The sequence below is a fragment of the Alligator sinensis genome, unplaced genomic scaffold (genome assembly GCF_000455745.1).
Source record: "Alligator sinensis unplaced genomic scaffold, ASM45574v1 scaffold216_1, whole genome shotgun sequence".
In the NCBI taxonomy this organism is placed as follows: Eukaryota; Metazoa; Chordata; order Crocodylia; family Alligatoridae; genus Alligator; species Alligator sinensis.
Genome location: NW_005841868.1, coordinates 4,333,634 through 4,347,654, shown reverse-complemented (window position 1 = coordinate 4,347,654; position 14,021 = coordinate 4,333,634). Strand labels below are relative to the sequence as shown.

General features: G+C 44.6%; 1 protein-coding gene across 4 annotated transcripts in view; it reads left to right on the top strand.

Annotated features, from left to right (window-relative positions):
- The window catches only part of LIF (LIF, interleukin 6 family cytokine), a 43,105-nt gene extending 30,837 nt beyond the window's left edge, over positions 1–12,268 (top strand). For 3 of the 4 annotated variants that reach the window (XM_025193442.1, XM_025193431.1, XM_025193435.1), the window contains 3 exons: positions 261–384; positions 4,290–4,468; positions 9,017–12,268. In XM_025193442.1, coding sequence (XP_025049227.1) covers positions 366–384; positions 4,290–4,468; positions 9,017–9,454 — 636 coding nt within the window. In that variant the 5' untranslated portion in view covers positions 261–365 and the 3' untranslated portion in view covers positions 9,455–12,268. Of the gene's footprint in view, positions 1–260; positions 385–4,289; positions 4,469–6,424; positions 7,125–9,016 lie in introns of those variants that run through there. The other variant, XM_025193444.1, reaches the window with a different exon arrangement.
- The last annotated feature ends 1,753 nt before the right edge of the window (positions 12,269–14,021 follow it).

Sequence of the window (14,021 nt, the reverse complement as noted above, 5' to 3'; positions counted from 1 at the left end):
GAGGTATTATTTATGGATGTAGGCAGACTCTTCCTCCACTGCCTAAAGAAGCTAAGGAACAAGGAATCAATCTTCAAATCTGTGGGTTTTTTTATCAACCCACAGCTCCATACACCATGACCTCAACTTTATCAAAAAGAAAAAAAATAAATCAGCAGCTTCTTAGAAATAAAGCCCATTCAATGTTTCCAGTGTCTCCACTTCCTGAATCTTTAATGACAGTTCTTTCCCCCACCCCTCTTTCCTTTCTTACAACATAGTGAACCGGTATATAAACCAGTGAAATTCCCCATATGAACATGAATTTCTGAAAACTCCTGTCAACACAAAACTCTTATTAAGTTGCTCCTGGGATCCAGCTCACAATGAAGTTCATTCCAACAGGTAAACACTTCTTTGTCGAATTTATTTGATCTCTTCTTTTTTTTTCTTTGTAACTTTGTATAATGTTGAAACAATCACAAATGTTGTCTGAGGCTCTGCAGTTTGGTGTAAAGAGAAACCCTCAATAAAACTTTCTTCCTAGTATTAGCATCTCTGAGATTTGGCAATAAAATGCAGGAATGCCTGTTTGGCATATTTCAGCCAACATCTGGTAATTTATATATCTCTAAGTATTTCCAGAGAGTTTTTGAATTCCTTTGTGCCTCTGTCTCTCACTGCTGCTAAACCCCTTGATAACTCTTATTTAATTAGATGTAGGAAAAAATCTAAGATGAGGACTTTGCCAGTTGCAAAATATGTTTAGGTTTGATCATATCAAAACTTGAATAACTGATGCCAGAATGTTGTTGTTTGACTCAGATACAAATTAGTATTTCTGTGGATTGTAGAATATATATTGCACAGTACAAATCTATGGCATTGGGTGAAAAGCAGCTGGTTTTGAGCAAAGCAGTGGTTTATCAGAGATAGTATGGCCCAGTGAATACCAAGCATGTTGGACCAGAATTGAGGAGAACATGGTTTTATTCCTGGCCCTGCCACTGGCCTAGCAGGTGACTTGGATTAAGTTACTTTCCCTTTCTGTATCCCAGTCTATCAATCTGTAAAATGGGTATAACAAAACTGACTTGCTTTTCAAATCACCCCTCAACCTAAATGCTATATATGAACAAGGGATTAGGAATATTTTAGCCAAGAAAACCGAAATTGGATCACAAAGTAGTAGTAGTCCCCTGTTGAACATTGCAAACCTCCAGTAGCCTGGGAATTTACATTGTTTCTGGCCTCTCTAAGAGGCCCAGAGATGAAAAATGCATTCAGAAAATTTGCATAATACTTGCCTACATTAATTCAAGCTCCATCCTACTGTTACTTCATTGACATTAGGTTAGTAGTGTTAGGAAAAAGTGTGGGCCATTCAGGTTCTGTCTTTTGCTATCCAAGTTCCTCCTTGCTTCCACTGAAAACACCTTTTCACTGAAAAGAAATATGAGCATTGCTATTTTGATGATTGCAACATACAAGGTAAGTCCTTTCAATTGCGGTATACAAATTTGGGCACGGATGCTGCTGCAGTCAGGGTAAATAAAGTAATTATTGTATTACCTGTGACCTGCAGCAATTCATAGTTTCTTACAAGTGTGGACAACTTCAGAGTCTGTCAGATTCCAATGTAGTTTTTCAGCAACTGCACTGGCACCTGGCTGGTGGGGCTGTTTGCCTATGGTCCTGATCCAGCAAAAATATGAGCTTCTTCTACAGGAAGGGGCTCTATGTCTTCAGGATCAGACCGTTAAAATCCTCTGTGGCTTATAGAACTGAATGACCTGCTATATAGAACCGAATTTTCTCCCATGCCGTGTAATTTGGAACAGTTGACCAGGGTGGAAGAAGGGCAGGGGGAGTCAGAACCTGGGTTCTGCCTACCTAGGTGCTTTTATGTACATTTGAGATCTCCTACCTGAACTTTTCTCACCTCTGCCACTGACTTTGCTGTGTGATTCAGTTTTCCCATCTGTAAAATGGGGACAGTAAGGCTTTATCCACCTTTGTAAAATGTTTTGCGTTCCTTAGGTGAAAAGCACTATATTAGTGCCAGCTATTGCTATTGCTATTTCAGTGCTTTTGCCAATAGAAGTTAATATTCCTGTATTAACCTCTGGGCCAGCAGTTAATAAGGAACAGCATCCAAGAGCAGAAAGAGAGAAGGGAGAGAAATACAGCTGATTGCTCCTAAATCTGTTTGATCTAACTCCTGTAGTGCTAGCAGCTCCTGAAGGTACAAATTCACCACAAAATCACTAGATGTCACTAAGGAGCACTTTGCAAGTCAGCAAAAATGTCACTGGACAATTTACCAAGTATTCCCCACAATAAACTAATAGAGGAGCCTTCATATGGACATTTCATCACAAAGATCCCCCAGAAGTCCCTAAGTAATAGCAAAGAAATCACTAGGTTGGCAACACTGTTATCCTGCATATTACTCTCTGATCTCTCAGTGGCATCTTGATCATCTGGGAACTGAGCCTCAGAGATGTGGGTGCATTCTTGTGACTGATTGCTGAATTTAGTTTTGCCCCTCTAGGCAGCTGGTGCTGTATAGCAGATGAGCAGAATGGGGAGACAGTTTTAGTCAGCACAGATACAATGGTTAATTCAGAACCTTAGTTAGTGTCCTCTAATGCTAGGTTCAGTTCTTCTTCTTATTGACTCGTTGTATTAGAGTAGTATCAAGAGGCCTCAGCTGAGATCAGGCTCCATGTGCTATTTGGTCCCTGTCCCAAGCAGCTTTTAGTCTCAGTAGACAGTCAGTAGCAGAGCCAAAGCAGAAACCAGGAGTATAACCTCGGGTGTAACCCCACTGAAGTCACCCTCCCCTGTGTTCTGGCTTACAGTCCAATGCCCAAAGCACTGCATCACTAATGCTCCTCAGAAAGCAGTTGGGAGTGATGCTTTGTTGGCTGCATTAGATTCACCTGCCCCCTTTATCCAGGCTACTACCTCTTATGCGAGAGGCATAACCTGGGACAGGGAGGCAGGATCCTTGGATCTTGTGGGGCTTGTGGGACTGTATCATAGGAGGAGCATGTGAAACAGTGGCCAGGTAGGGACAAGACAGCAGCATATAGCTGATTGCAGCCTACCTATTTAGGCTTCACAGGAGGAACTCTGGGGATAATATCAACCTCCTTATTCTAATCAAGCCCTGTGTTCAGTGGTAAAAGAGAGCAGCTTTTCCTGTGATTCCTTGACGATTGTCTAGAATTGTGGAGGCTGGAGGTGTCATTCAGACTTAATTCTCCCCCCCACCCCGGTTGCAGCAGTACCACGTATTCTGCTGCAGTTTTGTGTTTCGTCTTACAACATTTCAAACAGCAGAAGCAGTCACTGATTTACAGGGACTGTGGCTTTGATACTAATACTCTCCCCTGGTGCTTTTCATCAGGCACTCTAAAAACATTGTGCAGACAAAGTCAGTATATTGTACCTATTTGATAGATGGGGAAACTGAGACAAAGGGAAGTGATCTGACTTGCCTGTGGTCAGCCAGCATGCCAGTGGCAAAACCAGGAATGGGGACCCTGCCTGCTAAGTGCTGAGTGCTCTTGACACCTAAGTCACCCACTATCAAAACCCTAGTCCTTGATTAATTACAGCAACATGAGCCTGTGCACCATAGGATAACGGTCAGGAAATTACTCTGCATGTTTGATCATACCTGACAGGGCGTTAGGAGGGGTTGTGAAATCTGGGAACAAAACTGGTTGGCTCAGTGCTGCACAGGAAGGAATAATGAACAGGGGAATTCCTGTGACAGCGCAGGTCAGGGCTGAGCCAGGGCAGGTGAGGAGGTCTGAATGGAAGAGGTGGATGACAGAAATTGGGAAGCAGGGGCAATTTCTTCCTTGTGATCCTGGGAGAAGTAAGAAGAGAATTTGGTTCTGTAAATACAGGCTACGGGCAAAGTCCAGCTCCTATTTCTGGGAACACTGAAACTGTGGGCTCAGGAGTGCAAATGAATGCTTGGCATGTGCAAGACAGCACAGGGCAGGCAAGATATGCTCCTGCTCTAACAAGGAATAGCATATGTTCCTAACCAGCCCGTGTCTCCTGGTGGATCTGTGTATGAACCAGTGGGTTCTTTCCCTTTTTGCTTTACCCCAGCACTGCCATGCCACATAGGAGCTAGCAATGTCAGGCTGTATGGTGCTGAGAGCTTTCCAGCCAGAGATCTCCAAACTCTCTTCTGACTCGGGGATGTGAGCTCCAAAGCCAGTGACTCTGAGAACCCATTCCTTTTGGCATAATCTCTCACTCCTCCCTCTATCTTTTGCATGCAGGTGTTGCCTCCTTGCTGTTGGTGATGCACTGCAGACTGGTGGCTGGCAAAGCACTGCCAGTGGACTCCCCCAGCCCCCTGTGTGAGAAGAAATACACATGCAGCAACAAGGTCTTTGAGCAGATCCGGAAGCAAGTGATACTGCTCAACGGGACAGCCCAGGAACTCTTTAACATCTATGTAAGTTCCCAAAGGTTCTTTGCAACTTTGGTTCTTTGATTAAAACCTGTATGAGCTTCTTACCCGTCTTACATCCATCCTACTTGCCCCTATCAGCTGCATGTTCCACAGCACATTACACCTCACTTCACATTACATAGACTGTTTGCTAGAACCACAATGGGAATGTTTAACTGACACTGGCAGATGCTTGCTTGCCCTGTGTGTAACTGCAGAGTACAGTCAATTCTGCATCTCAGAGATAGAGCAGCCTTGGATGTGGCCAATGCCCCGACGGGAGTAGAACCATGCCCTGGGTTCCTCCATCCCAAACCTAGCACCCTGGATCAGGATTGGCAGCCGTTGTATTGGCCTGCTGGGAAGGAAAGCACCTGGGCCTTGTAGGAGGGTAGTGCTGTGTTTATCTACCAGCTTTTCATTGGAAAAAGGCTTTGTTAGGTCTTCATCTGGCTTTGCTGCCTACATTTCTTTCCCCGACCAATTCTCAGCAGAACTGCTCTCCCTGAGCAAAAAGATCTGCAAAGCAGGACTAAGTACATTGGTAGGTCTTCCCCTGGTGTGGGCAAGGAATAGGGCAGGGAGAATGATCCAGTGACTTAGGGTGCTATCATTGGGCTTAGAAGACCTGGATCTACTCCCTGCTTCACTAGAGATTTCCTTTGGGCGTGCCTACACAAGACAAAAGTCAAGCTAATGTGCAGTAAAATTAGTCTTCTGTGCATTAGCATCATGTAAAAAAACATGTGCCAGTGCTACTGCCCAGTAGCACCAATTATGGCGCATTAAGTTAGTACCTGTTATTATAAGTACTAAACTTAATGCACTGTATTTATGGTGCATTAATGCACGTGTAGACGTGCCCTTTGTGACATTAGGAAAGTCATTTAGGCTCAGATCTTCAAAGGCAGGTAGGTGTCTATCTCCCCTGAAAGCAATCTCCTAAAAGCTGCTGAGATCAGATTGATTTAAGCACCTAAAACCCCAGGTATCTAGGCCTTAGACTATCAGTACCTCACCTCTTCTAGTATGGGTAATAGCATTGCTATTACAGTGGTTGATAAGGATAAATGCAGTAGAGCACCAGGTCTTCAGGTATGACAGTGAGTATGCATCCATATGTGCCTTTTACTGCAGAGTAGACTAATTAGTTCTGCAGTAAAGTGTCACCACCTACATGTGCACCGGTATTAGGGCACAGTAAACTAACTCAGCCATAAGATTGTACTGTCAGAGATAGTACTATCTTATGGCAGAGTAATATACTGCACTGAAATGCATGTGGAGAATGACTGGGAGCATAAATTGTGCCCAGTCAGCCCAGCCAGCCAGGGGCCTGCTCTGCCCTGGCTCAAATTGTTACTGTTGCAGGTGCACATATACTGTGCCGACGATTGTCTAGAATTGTGGAGGCTGGAGGTGTCATTCAGACTTAATTCTCCCCCCCACCCCGGTTGCAGCAGTACCACGTATTCTGCTGCAGTTTTGTGTTTCGTCTTACAACATTTCAAACAGCAGAAGCAGTCACTGATTTACAGGGACTGTGGCTTTGATACTAATACTCTCCCCTGGTGCTTTTCATCAGGCACTCTAAAAACATTGTGCAGACAAAGTCAGTATATTGTACCTATTTGATAGATGGGGAAACTGAGACAAAGGGAAGTGATCTGACTTGCCTGTGGTCAGCCAGCATGCCAGTGGCAAAACCAGGAATGGGGACCCTGCCTGCTAAGTGCTGAGTGCTCTTGACACCTAAGTCACCCACTATCAAAACCCTAGTCCTTGATTAATTACAGCAACATGAGCCTGTGCACCATAGGATAACGGTCAGGAAATTACTCTGCATGTTTGATCATACCTGACAGGGCGTTAGGAGGGGTTGTGAAATCTGGGAACAAAACTGGTTGGCTCAGTGCTGCACAGGAAGGAATAATGAACAGGGGAATTCCTGTGACAGCGCAGGTCAGGGCTGAGCCAGGGCAGGTGAGGAGGTCTGAATGGAAGAGGTGGATGACAGAAATTGGGAAGCAGGGGCAATTTCTTCCTTGTGATCCTGGGAGAAGTAAGAAGAGAATTTGGTTCTGTAAATACAGGCTACGGGCAAAGTCCAGCTCCTATTTCTGGGAACACTGAAACTGTGGGCTCAGGAGTGCAAATGAATGCTTGGCATGTGCAAGACAGCACAGGGCAGGCAAGATATGCTCCTGCTCTAACAAGGAATAGCATATGTTCCTAACCAGCCCGTGTCTCCTGGTGGATCTGTGTATGAACCAGTGGGTTCTTTCCCTTTTTGCTTTACCCCAGCACTGCCATGCCACATAGGAGCTAGCAATGTCAGGCTGTATGGTGCTGAGAGCTTTCCAGCCAGAGATCTCCAAACTCTCTTCTGACTCGGGGATGTGAGCTCCAAAGCCAGTGACTCTGAGAACCCATTCCTTTTGGCATAATCTCTCACTCCTCCCTCTATCTTTTGCATGCAGGTGTTGCCTCCTTGCTGTTGGTGATGCACTGCAGACTGGTGGCTGGCAAAGCACTGCCAGTGGACTCCCCCAGCCCCCTGTGTGAGAAGAAATACACATGCAGCAACAAGGTCTTTGAGCAGATCCGGAAGCAAGTGATACTGCTCAACGGGACAGCCCAGGAACTCTTTAACATCTATGTAAGTTCCCAAAGGTTCTTTGCAACTTTGGTTCTTTGATTAAAACCTGTATGAGCTTCTTACCCGTCTTACATCCATCCTACTTGCCCCTATCAGCTGCATGTTCCACAGCACATTACACCTCACTTCACATTACATAGACTGTTTGCTAGAACCACAATGGGAATGTTTAACTGACACTGGCAGATGCTTGCTTGCCCTGTGTGTAACTGCAGAGTACAGTCAATTCTGCATCTCAGAGATAGAGCAGCCTTGGATGTGGCCAATGCCCCGACGGGAGTAGAACCATGCCCTGGGTTCCTCCATCCCAAACCTAGCACCCTGGATCAGGATTGGCAGCCGTTGTATTGGCCTGCTGGGAAGGAAAGCACCTGGGCCTTGTAGGAGGGTAGTGCTGTGTTTATCTACCAGCTTTTCATTGGAAAAAGGCTTTGTTAGGTCTTCATCTGGCTTTGCTGCCTACATTTCTTTCCCCGACCAATTCTCAGCAGAACTGCTCTCCCTGAGCAAAAAGATCTGCAAAGCAGGACTAAGTACATTGGTAGGTCTTCCCCTGGTGTGGGCAAGGAATAGGGCAGGGAGAATGATCCAGTGACTTAGGGTGCTATCATTGGGCTTAGAAGACCTGGATCTACTCCCTGCTTCACTAGAGATTTCCTTTGGGCGTGCCTACACAAGACAAAAGTCAAGCTAATGTGCAGTAAAATTAGTCTTCTGTGCATTAGCATCATGTAAAAAAACATGTGCCAGTGCTACTGCCCAGTAGCACCAATTATGGCGCATTAAGTTAGTACCTGTTATTATAAGTACTAAACTTAATGCACTGTATTTATGGTGCATTAATGCACGTGTAGACGTGCCCTTTGTGACATTAGGAAAGTCATTTAGGCTCAGATCTTCAAAGGCAGGTAGGTGTCTATCTCCCCTGAAAGCAATCTCCTAAAAGCTGCTGAGATCAGATTGATTTAAGCACCTAAAACCCCAGGTATCTAGGCCTTAGACTATCAGTACCTCACCTCTTCTAGTATGGGTAATAGCATTGCTATTACAGTGGTTGATAAGGATAAATGCAGTAGAGCACCAGGTCTTCAGGTATGACAGTGAGTATGCATCCATATGTGCCTTTTACTGCAGAGTAGACTAATTAGTTCTGCAGTAAAGTGTCACCACCTACATGTGCACCGGTATTAGGGCACAGTAAACTAACTCAGCCATAAGATTGTACTGTCAGAGATAGTACTATCTTATGGCAGAGTAATATACTGCACTGAAATGCATGTGGAGAATGACTGGGAGCATAAATTGTGCCCAGTCAGCCCAGCCAGCCAGGGGCCTGCTCTGCCCTGGCTCAAATTGTTACTGTTGCAGGTGCACATATACTGTGCCCAGGAGCAGTTTACTCCAGCTCAAGCTGCTCCGGAGTTTATTGCTTTGCATAAATTTCACATGGAGATGCACCCTGAGAGTCCCAGACTAGCACTACTAAGGCCACAGCCAGGATAGGTAGGGTGCGAACAACTGCAAGGAGGAAAAAAATGTGATTGGTTTAATAATCATAATACTGAATTAGTTTAGGTTCTTTCTATTTAGGTTTTTTAGCCTTTAGGGCACCTTCAACGTCAAGTCTTTTTCCACAAGGAAGAAGGCTAGAAACGTCCTTTCTTAACAAAAGCTAAGATTTTCATATGATTCCAGGAGCTGTATTTTTAACAAAAATCAACAAATATGAGGAGGTGATAAAAATGTTTGGCAAAAATGTGTATTATTAAGTGAGAAAGGTGTGTATGTGTGTGTGTAAGGGGAAGAGAGAGAGAGAGTGACAAGGGGTGTGAGTGAAGGAAGGTGATGTGTCTTAGATCCCCAGTAATCATTTCCTTTCCCCCTTTTCCCAGGTGAAATGGCAAGGTGATACATTCAGGAACCACACTGATAAACTCTGCAACCCTGATACTATCTTCTTCCCTGCCTTCCACGTGAACCAGACAAGTGAGAAGAAGGAGATAGTGGTAGCCCTGTACAAGATCTTTGCTTTCCTGAATGCCTCCCTGGGCAACATCACTAGGGACCAGGAGGAGCTCAACCCCAAGGTCACTGAGTTGCTGGAGCGGCTCAATAACACCACCAAGACCACTCGGGGCCTGATGGTCAACCTGAGTTGCCTGCTGTGCACTAGGTACAATGTATCTCAGGTAGATGTGATCTATGGTGAGAGCACCAAGGGTAAGAACCTCTTCAAAAAGAAGCAGCAGGGGTGCCAGGTGCTGGCAAAGTATGTGCAGGTCATCTCCAAGGCAGCCCAGGTTTTGCTACCTCACATTAATGATGTATGAGCTGCCAGCCAGACTGGCTGCTAGCATCTTCTGTTGCACTCCTCATGCCTTCCATGCCAACTCAGTGGAGTGGGGAAAAGCAACCAGCATGATGGGAGATCTGCAGGTAGTGACTCATAAATGGCATTGGTATGGATGGCAGACAGTTAATAGGGGGAACACAGCAACCAACTACAGATGTCAGAGCTTGTGATGATATCCTTTATGTCACTCACTGTTGGTTTGCGGAGCCTGGCCAGATTGTTCAAAACTACATTCTTAAGGAAAGATGCCTTAAAATACCTGCTAAGAGATCTGTCGTGAGATGGGGTCTGTCAGTACACAATGGCTTCACAATCAGAAACTTCTTCCCCTGTGTCTGCCACTTCCATCCAACTGTCTGCGCTTGCCCAAAGCACCCCCAGAGACTTTATCGAAAGACAATTTATTTTCAATGATCCCTATTGGCCTTATATTTATTACCTTCCTCCCAGTGCCTTTTTAATATTTGAATGTTACCGAGGATGATTTATTTCCATGATGATTGTATTGCATTTCTAACTGTTTTTTTATGAAATGTCTTAGTGCCCAAGAGCCTTAGAGTGAAGATGCCATAGTAATTAATTTTTGTTTGGAGTGGTTAACTAGGGAAAATGGGGCTACACTAAGAAAGAGGACAGACAGGTCTTATCCACCTCTAGCTTTTCCAGGACCTTCTTTCCTCTGACTCATATGTGGAAATGAGATTTGTTGAGGTCCTTTGTGGAAGGTGGGGGTTGGATGTCACTGCTCATTCTTGGTCCCTCTTCAGCCTCCACCTACACTTGGTGCCTTCATTCTTAGTTAGGGAACAAAGCATTGTAAATGCACCAGGCCTGCTTAGAGAAACCTCTGTGTTCCACAGAGGACTCTAGCTCCACATGTCACTTACGGGTATAAGACAGCCAGAGATAGGGCCTTAAAAACAACAGTGTGAGATTGACCTCTTTTAGACAGGGGTGCCCAGCTGGTCAAGTTACTGAGTTGGATGTGGTGGTAACAGATGCTCTCTCTACCTGGCGGATAGGTAGAGAGGGTATCTTTCTAACACACCTGTCCTGTGTATGCAGGAGGTAATATTAGATGATCACATCCTGTGTATGCAGGAGGTAACATTAGTGGTCTAGTTGGTGAATTTGTTATTTATGGACTGTTGCAAAGAGAAGTGAGGAAAGGGACAAGCACAAGAGCCATCATGCTCTCCGAGCAATATTGTAAACTCCCATGTATTTACCTTTCCCTGCTATCTCCTCATGTGCATCAGGAGACTGAATGGCTCAAGTGGACAGCACTTTCTTTTCTATACTGACATCTTTGAGTTGCTGACATTGGAAATTTGACTGTTTATTGTACATTTTGCTCAGAATGTTAAATAGGAGTGATGAGAAATATGCTAAAATTGAAGGGCAATGGGTAAGAATTTAGGTGCCAAGCATCCAGTTGGTGTAGAGGATCATTCCCCTTGGTAGTGAATCATGGATTATGCCAATTCTTCACTTATATTCTGGGGAAGAAGATGACAACCTGCTCGTGGTCTTCCCTGCTAAGTGTGAAAGCACAACCAATGTCATCGCTCCAGTGGTTGAACTTCGTCTTGAACTCACGGCTACAAAAGCAATGGCCGCTTATATTTTCAGGAAATCTGACTTTTCCAGTAGCAGTACCTACTGCAACCTCATCCCTGTATTAGGAAAATGCTTTTCTCATCACAGGGATAAAAAGGGCTCAAGCCCTGTGAATGTAATGAATATGCCCTTTTAAAGGGCTCCTTTTTTGTAGTGATTAATTATTAGACTATTCTGGAAGAAATGTAATAACTGCACTATGTGGATTTAATGGGGCCTGGCTCTGATGCCCTTCCTGCTCAGGTCCTTACTCCACAAAAGGGCTGCACTGTCTAGCAGGGGAGACGGGATCAGAATCTGGTGCCTAGTGCTGTATGAATGTTGGCCTTGATTCCCCTTGTGCACTAGTTTAAAATCAAGAGTCAAAAAGGTGAATGTCTGAACCACTTTGCCACCATACCACAGTTAAATTCCTGTGTAGCTACAAAGGGACTGGGCCTGTGATTGAACTGATCCTCGTCTTCTCCCTAAAGTAGGCAATATTAATATTGTCATTTACCACATTTACAGATGGGGAAACCAAGGCAGTGAGATTCTGACTTCTGCTTTCCTGTGCTCAACTTGAGGCACCCAGAACCTGATTTTTATATAAATCAACACAGCAGCAACTGCAGAGAAAGTCAACAAACTGCCTTACCTCTGAGAATCATGTCTGGGTGCTTCAGGTTGGTCACAAATAGCTTAAATTTTACCACCTTAATTCAAATGAACTTTGGAGGATGCATTATAAGTATTCTTATACTGACATGTGAAACTTGTACCCAGAGGTAGCCCAAGCCAAGGAACAAGGAGCACCTGAGCTTGGCAAATTGCTTGAATTCTGTGAATTCAGTTTCCCTTGTTGTTTATTGGTGCAAATTTTTGGTTGTACTCCTGCACATGAGAAGCAAATCCATGCAGCTTTCCCCATCTGTGCAATAGCCATAGTTCTGTTCACTTACCTCCAGGGAATATAGGGAGGCCCTGTACTGTGTGGCGATGTGAGTGCTAATTTTTATGAGCTGGACTAACTATTTATTTGCTTCACGGCAACAGGGTAGTTTGTGTGTCTTGGTGTCTGTAAAGCATCAGGTAATCTTATGCTACTAGGTACATGTTTGAAATGTCTTTTAATAATATTATTAATAATGATAATATATTGTATTATATTTAAAATATTTATTTTTTTATACATTGCCTTTTTAAAAAATAAATATGTTGAAATAGTTTTTGGTCCCTGCATTAGCTTTATTAGTCCTCCCGTATCATCCTAATGCATCTTTTACAACTCTACTTCCCCACACAACTGTAATTGTAGAGCCTGCAAATACATCTCCTGCTATGTTGCAGGCCAGCAACACTGGATAAGTTTCTCCCCCAAAGATAATGGATTAAAAACTTAGGCCAAAGGTCATTCTAGGCAACAGGAATCTTTGGCTCACATCTGATGATAGCTTTCCAAATGCTTATTGGGGCCAATATTGCCAATGCTTCATATAAGCAGGTTTTCTGTCCCCTGGTTCAGTCCCCAAATGTCATTGTGGCCCTGATGGGCATCTTCTCCTTTACTGGTATTGTTTAGGACAGGCATAGTGGCAGGGGAAGGACAAAGGTTGAAGGAAGCAGGCATTCTGGTCATTCTTTTCGGCATGCCCTGGGGAGGATGCCACAATTTAGAGTAGCCCTGGCTTCCTAAATTATGGCAAGGGCCATTTAAGTCCCTGGAGCAGCCTGGAATTCCAGGGCCCAGATGGCATGAATCTGCCTTTATCCTCCATTGTTTAGGTCTCTGAATCCAAAGACTGGCAGCATTGAGCCTTTATTGCTTTGTCAGGACTGGGATCCCAGGACTGAAGCTGCCTGAGTAGCAGACCTGACTTTGGCACAGGAGCTGGCTGTACATTGCCCATCCGCCTCCTCTCTGTTGGGAGCACATCATGCTGCAGCACTGTGAGAACAACCTCTACTCAGCTTCTTGAGGGCCCTATATAGGCTGCTCCAAAACTTATAAATAGCCAAGGAGCAGGATGCTTCAGCGACATTGCTTTCCCCAAGCAGTGCTCCTAATATGACTACTACATAGCCCTGACTGTTTCACTTCTGTGCCTGCCAGGGACTGCCCCTAGGCCCGGAAATTCCCCAAAGGGACACAATGACAGTTTTCGGATACTTCATGCCATCAGCACCTGTTGGACATCAGTGAGATGGTATAGCTTAAATTATCCCTACTTAGAGAACAATGAAGATAAAAGATCTCTTCACCATGGTATTAAGAAATCTCAGGAGCCTATAGGAGGAAACAAACTGAACAAGATAAAATAATAGCTTTCTAAAAGACTCCAGTCCAACCCTTGGAGAGGTTCAGAAAGGGCTGGCTGAGCCCAAACCACCTATCTGACAGCAACACAGCACCCGATGCAGGCCTCTAGAATGGGATTGTATCAGTGAACAAGAGGGCGATTATGAGACATTCAAGGAGTATGATGAAATCCTCCTCCAGAGCCTGTTAAGCCTCTTGCCAAACCTCCCAGGCATGAGATGGAAAGCGGATGAGCTAAGATCCTGTTTGATCATCCCTCGTGCCTCAGAGGAGCACAAAATCCCTTTCTCCTAATAACGTGCCCAGTCAGGTTGTTTTCCCCTGGTTTTACAAAGCTGGGAAATCACATTTTCTTAGGGATACATTTGTAAAAGAGAGCTAGAGAAAGATCAGAGAGAGAGTCTACAGCTCTCAACTGACCCAGAGCAATGCAAAGTGTTGGCTACAAATGTCCAACTCGGGATCCTTAAAATTCTAGTTTATTAGGCAGATTGAAACACTGTAATCATAAACCTTGGGGCTGGTCCCCACACACACACACATACATGCACACACACACACACACACACACACACACACACACACACACACAGTAGCAGGCTACAGAGTCGGGTATACCTATCCT